The sequence below is a fragment of the Zerene cesonia genome, chromosome 5 (genome assembly GCF_012273895.1).
Source record: "Zerene cesonia ecotype Mississippi chromosome 5, Zerene_cesonia_1.1, whole genome shotgun sequence".
Lineage (NCBI taxonomy): Eukaryota > Metazoa > Arthropoda > Insecta > Lepidoptera > Pieridae > Zerene > Zerene cesonia.
This window is the reverse complement of record NC_052106.1, coordinates 8,691,024-8,696,789: the sequence shown is the minus strand read 5'-3', so window position 1 is coordinate 8,696,789 and position 5,766 is coordinate 8,691,024. Positions and strand designations below refer to the sequence as shown.

The following is a 5,766-nucleotide window of genomic DNA, read 5'->3' as shown; positions in this document are numbered from 1 at the left end:
TACAGAAAATTTTACACAGCGCCATATCAATAGCAGTTATTAGGTTTATGAAAAACCCATATTATACATTATATGAAAAAGTTGATTTTTTTTTAAATATACCCAGATCCTTTGTGCATATTAATGAATAGAATGGGGAAAGTGATGTTATGGATATTACCTCTACAAACATGCAAAATTCTATGTTTTTGCTATTAGCAATAAGGAACCGATAACGTTCTAGTTATGCAAATCTATAGACTGATAAAAGCAGGTATAAAGTGTATATTTAAATAAATTATGTTAGGTCGTGTAAAAATTAACGTTCAATGAAATTACATGCTATAATTATTATACTTTATATTATTAATACAAGGATTTTTTTGAATAAGGTACTTTTTTTATTTGTTTTTGGAAGTTTCTGAACAGTTGGATCGACGTTGACTAAATTTTAATGAGACAACATTATAATATCCCTGAGTATTATGTATAAATGTCAGAAATAAATATAAATCATGATTTTGTCGATATCATTGCCAGTTATTTTCGAAATAAAATGCAATTAAAGTAGATACATATCTCTTGGGTGTTAAGATCAAAGTCGGATAATTTGTGACGGGGTGGCTTTGTAGCATTTGTTGCTGACTAGGCTTCGGATTGATTGGGAATCTCTTTTATTGTTATTTAGTTTGCTTCCTTTTTAAAAATAGGTATATGGATATATCGTTTTATATATTTAATATATATTTAATTTATAACTTGTATGAATTACAATGTTTTACTTAACTTATTAATTATTCAGTTATGACTAATAAAACATTAAGTTTTACGCTGTGTCTTTTACTGCGAGAGATCATAGAGTTGTGTGTTAAGATAAAAAACGATTTATTTCTTTGATCACACTATAATAATACAAATTCTTAATTTATTTAAAGTACCACTGATTAGTTTTTTAAAGGGCGTTTTCTTAACTTAGACAAAAATACATAAAGAACTTAGTATTTTTGGTATCACGATTGCATTTAAAGTTTAGTTTTCAAATGGAAGGCTACAAGCGGGCTCTCTCTTATATTCTTTCAAAGCTTGTTCAACTCTGCGACCAAGCTCGGAGTTTATTTCTTTAAATATTTTTACAGCTTTAATATGAAGGGATGGTAAAGCAGGTCCTAAACTATCAACAATATTACTGATTAAACGATCTTTCTCCCCATTCAACATATTGTTATATATACGTGCTGTTTGCGAAAGGTTATTTGGTTCTTCTTCAAATATTTCTATCAAATTCGATCTATAAATGTCATTATACGCAACTGGACCATTAAAAGTATTTTCATAATAGTTTGGCAAATCTCGTTCATTATCTCCCACAGGAGCATGACCGTCCCTGTTATACGTGTGTGCGTAGAATGGACAGTTCACCCTAATTTTATTAAAGTTTGCTCCTAAACGATAAAGGTGGGCATCTCTGTAAGCGAAGCTACGAGCTTCAAACACCTTGTCCGGTGCTCCATCAATACCTGGCACTAGGTTACACGGACAGAACGCCAGTTGTTCTATTTCGGCGAAATGGTTTTCCGGATTTCTGTTAAGCACTAGTCTTCCCACAGGAACAAGTGGAACTTCATCTTCTGGAATTTCTAGAGTCAAATCAAAAACATCAATGCTTACGTTTAATGCCTGCTTCAGACTCATTACCTGCATACTAAATGTCCAGCTTACCCTCTCTCCACAAGCTATAGCTTCATATAAATCCCTAGTGAAAACATCGGGATCAGTGCCGTCAAAAATTCTAGCTTCTTTCGTAGTTATGCTTGCTTTTCCTATATCAGGCTTAAAGTGTAACCTGGCAAAATAAATTTCGCCAACTTTATTTTGAAATTGATACGTATGAATACTGTGTCCATGCATATGGCGGTAGCCTTTGGGTATACCTTCATCTCCTAGTGTAATAAGTAATGCGCTCATGCTCTCTGGATGTAAGGTCATGAAGTCCCATAGCATGTTGCTGTCTCGAATTGCCGTCGAAGGATTTCTTCTCTGCGAACGTATGCAAGCTGTAAATAGTATTGGATCCTTAAGAAAAAACATAGGAGTGCTTAGGCCAACGACATCAAAATTTCCTTCCTTTGTATAGAATTTAACTGCGAAACCTCGCACGCCTCTGGATAAATCACTGCCACCTCGTTCTATAGCTGTTGGAGAAAACCTAACGGCAACTGGAGTTTTCTTTCCGACTCCATTCAGAAATTCAGCCTTAGTGTATTGTGCTACATTGTGAGTCACTTCAAAGTAACCAAATGCTCCAGCTCCTTTAGAATGAATAGTACGTTCTTGTATGCGTTCACGAGTCACATGGGATAAGGAGTCCATGAAGTAGTTGTTGTATATGAGTCTTCTGTTTAAGGTGGAGGTGTCGCGGCGCTCCACTGGCGCACCATTACTTGTGGTCATACAGATGGTATTATTCTGGAATTAATGCCTTAAGTTTCTTTATACTATTAATTCGTAAAAGTTCAAAAAAAAAAAAGATTCAGGTCATCAGGCTCTAATTGTTCTAACTGCAGCTACTCAAGTCTAATCAAGCTAATAAGGGTTTAAGCTATAATATACAATGCTAAGAATGATGGACCTGCTTCTTCAAATCTTCATTGAATTAATTATAATCATAATCACATTAAAATAATTTATAAAAGTACATAAGAAAATCGTTGATGATAATTTCAAATGTGCCATTTTATTTTATGTTAACTTGACAATAACTTATCATAATATTTGTAAAACTAAATGATTTCAATACTGCATCTTTATTTGAGATATTTGCGACTATTAGAGTATAAATAGGTTTACCTTCTTATTCCCTCACCTCATTCCTTTGTTTAAATAATTCAATTTGATCTCGAACTGGATCCAGCGTTATATCTCGACTGTGTGCAGATTCACAAAGTATCAACACCAAACATAACCGTTTCAATGTAATGATATCGCTCATTATTGCCAAATTCGATAAAATTGTGTGAAAAAATAACATGCCTTTGTTTTTATAGCGATACTATTTTTAATGTACAGAATGTTTATTTAGTTCCACTAAAATGGTACACCACTTTCACGATAGGTATTAAGAAAAATTATTGTCTACAAAAACGTCACCAACATCCCTGGAGCAAGTAACACAAAAAATGTGAAAGGGAATCAAATAACAATAATTTTCTATCAAACAGAAATAATCATGTCAATCAGTTGCAAACCCATTGAGTTATCCAGTCAAATTGAAGTTCCGTGACCCTGCTGGGGTATGGGGCAGATGATATACTGGATGGACAAGAAGGTGATCAGTCTTCTGTGTCTTGCCAGTTCGAGAATCTTTTTTTTGCTGCGTCCCAACGGGAGTCGAACCCAGGACACCTCAGTTTTACAATCACGTGATAATCACTGTACTAAGGAGACGGTCGAGTTATCGAGTAATAATAGCAAAAAAATGAAGGATATTGAGTCGAATTCAGAACCTTTTTACTTTTTGATGCTTCAGTTGAAAAATTCCATAATACAATAAGGATTTGCGTTTAAATACATTAAAAGACTTAATTTTTATCATCAAAATAATCACGACAAATTAGACTGCAGGACAATCACCTCTATAGATAATTATTTGATTTTACTCATTTATTAGTTGACCGGTAAAACTTACCAAATCGTCGTCTTGATATTGAGGATATAATTATCGACAAAAGTGCAAGCATTTGTCACGAACATTTTCGTCCATTTGACGATTTCATTTCCAAACTTTTTAGTTCTAAAGAAAACACAATCATCCTGTATTAAATGAATAAATACATGAATGTATCTTTAAACAGGTAATTTTCTGATATTTTATTAATTAATATGAAAATTCATGTAAAAAAGTAATTCTGTATATTATTATAATGACTAATTTGGGCCTACGATTTCGTTTCTCGTATTTGGTAAAAAGTTACAATTTTATGTTTTCATCCAAGCAAATACCGTAAATTTCACGAGTTCTGAAGAACTAATTAATCTTATTCCATCATCACACAACCCGCTAAGCCTACACCATCCTAACCAACTAGATAGTTGGAGCAGCACAACCGCGCCTTTCAACCGTAGCTTTCATTCACGAACATTTAATATTTGAAACAAACTGCCATCAGCTGTGTTTCCGCACTATGTTTTGGGTATTTAAAAATAAAATGCATACTTGTATCTGTAATACCATTTAAACACACCGCCTCTTATTTACGGATAGCTCGGATACGGATAGGATTGATTATTGACACATATTTATGATGCTGCTTGAGAGTGTAAAAGTAAATAAAAAAGAGGCCGTTTTCTACAGCTTTATTAAAATTAAAATAGATAAAATCATATAAAGTTAAAATATGATTATTCGAGCGACACTATTATTACTTAGTACGTGTGACCAACATGTACAAGAAAATGATCATATTTTTGCAATCGAATGTACGAAGAATCAATTTATAAATGGAAGAGTACAAGCAGATTCTCTCTGATACTCCTTTAAAGCTTGCTCCACTCGGCATCCGAGTTCTGGGTCAATAACCTTAAATATTTTTACTGCTCTTTCATGTAGAGATGGTAAAGCGGGTCCCAAACTGATCATCATATTGCTGATTAAACGGTCCTTCTCGCCTTTTGACATATTTTGATATATCCGCGCTGTTTGAGAAAAGTTATTTGGTTCTTTTTCAAATATTTCTATCAAATTCGATCTGTAAGTGTCATTATACGCAACTGGACCGTTAAAAGTATTTTCATAATAGTTTGGTAAATCTCGTTCATTATCTCCCACAGGAGCACGACCGTCCCTGTTATACGTGTGTGCGTAGATTGGACAGTTCACCCTAATTTTATTAAAGTTTGCTCCTAAGCGATAAAGGTGGGCATCTCTGTAAGCGAAGCTACGAGCTTCAAATACCTTGTCCGGTGCTCCATCAATACCTGGCACTAGGTTACACGGACAGAACGCTAGTTGTTCTATCTGGGCAAACTGATTATCTGGATTCGTATTCAATACTAGTCTTCCCACGGGAACAAGTGGGACTTCATCTTCAGGAATTTCTAGAGTCAAATCAAAGACATCAATGCTAAAATTAAGCGCTTGCTTCAAGCTCATTACCTGTATACTAAAAGTCCAGCTGACCTTTTTTCCGCAAGCTATAGCTTCATATAAATCTCTCGTAAAAACATCAGGATCAGTGCCGTCTAGCACTCTAGCCTCTTCCGTGGTGATACTCGCTTTTCCAATATCGGGGACCATGTGCAACCTGGCAAAATAGATCTCGCCAAATTTATTTTGAAATTGATACGTGTGTATACTAAATCCACGCATGCGACGGTAGCCTTGGGGTATGCCATCATCTCCTAAAGTAATTAGAAACAGGCTCAAGCTCTCTGGATATGAGGTCAGAAAATCCCAAATCATATTGTTATCCCGGATACCGGTCGAAGGATTTCTTCTCTGCGCATGAACGAATGTTGTAAATAATATTGGGTCTTTAATAGCAAACATAGGTGTAGTGAAGCTGGCGACATCAAAATTTCCTTCTTTCGTATAGAATTTAACTGCAAACCCTCGCGCGCCTCTGAACAAATCACTGCCCCCTCGCTCTATGACTGTTGGTGAAAATCTAACTGCAATAGGCGTTCTTTTTCCGACTTCATTTAGGAAATCAGCTTTAGTGTATTGCGAGACATTATGTGTAACTTCAAAGTATCCGAAAGCACCCGTTCCTTTAGAATGAACGAGGCGTT

The 5,766-nt window shown here is 34.9% G+C and overlaps 2 protein-coding genes across 2 annotated transcripts; both read right to left on the bottom strand.

Annotated features, from left to right (window-relative positions):
* Positions 1-1,008: 1,008 nt before the first annotated feature.
* On the bottom strand, positions 1,009-2,430 carry LOC119840237 (catalase-like). The gene has a single exon (XM_038366750.1). The coding sequence runs from the start codon at positions 2,428-2,430 to the stop codon at positions 1,009-1,011; it is 1,422 nt and encodes a 473-aa protein (XP_038222678.1).
* Positions 2,431-4,465: 2,035 nt separating this feature from the next.
* Positions 4,466-5,758, bottom strand: LOC119840234 (catalase-like; the record flags this gene model as incomplete). The annotated part of the gene is made up of 1 exon (XM_038366749.1): positions 4,466-5,758. A coding segment is annotated over one exon (1,293 nt), but the record flags the coding sequence as incomplete, so codon positions are not given.
* Between the last annotated feature and the right edge of the window lie 8 nt (positions 5,759-5,766).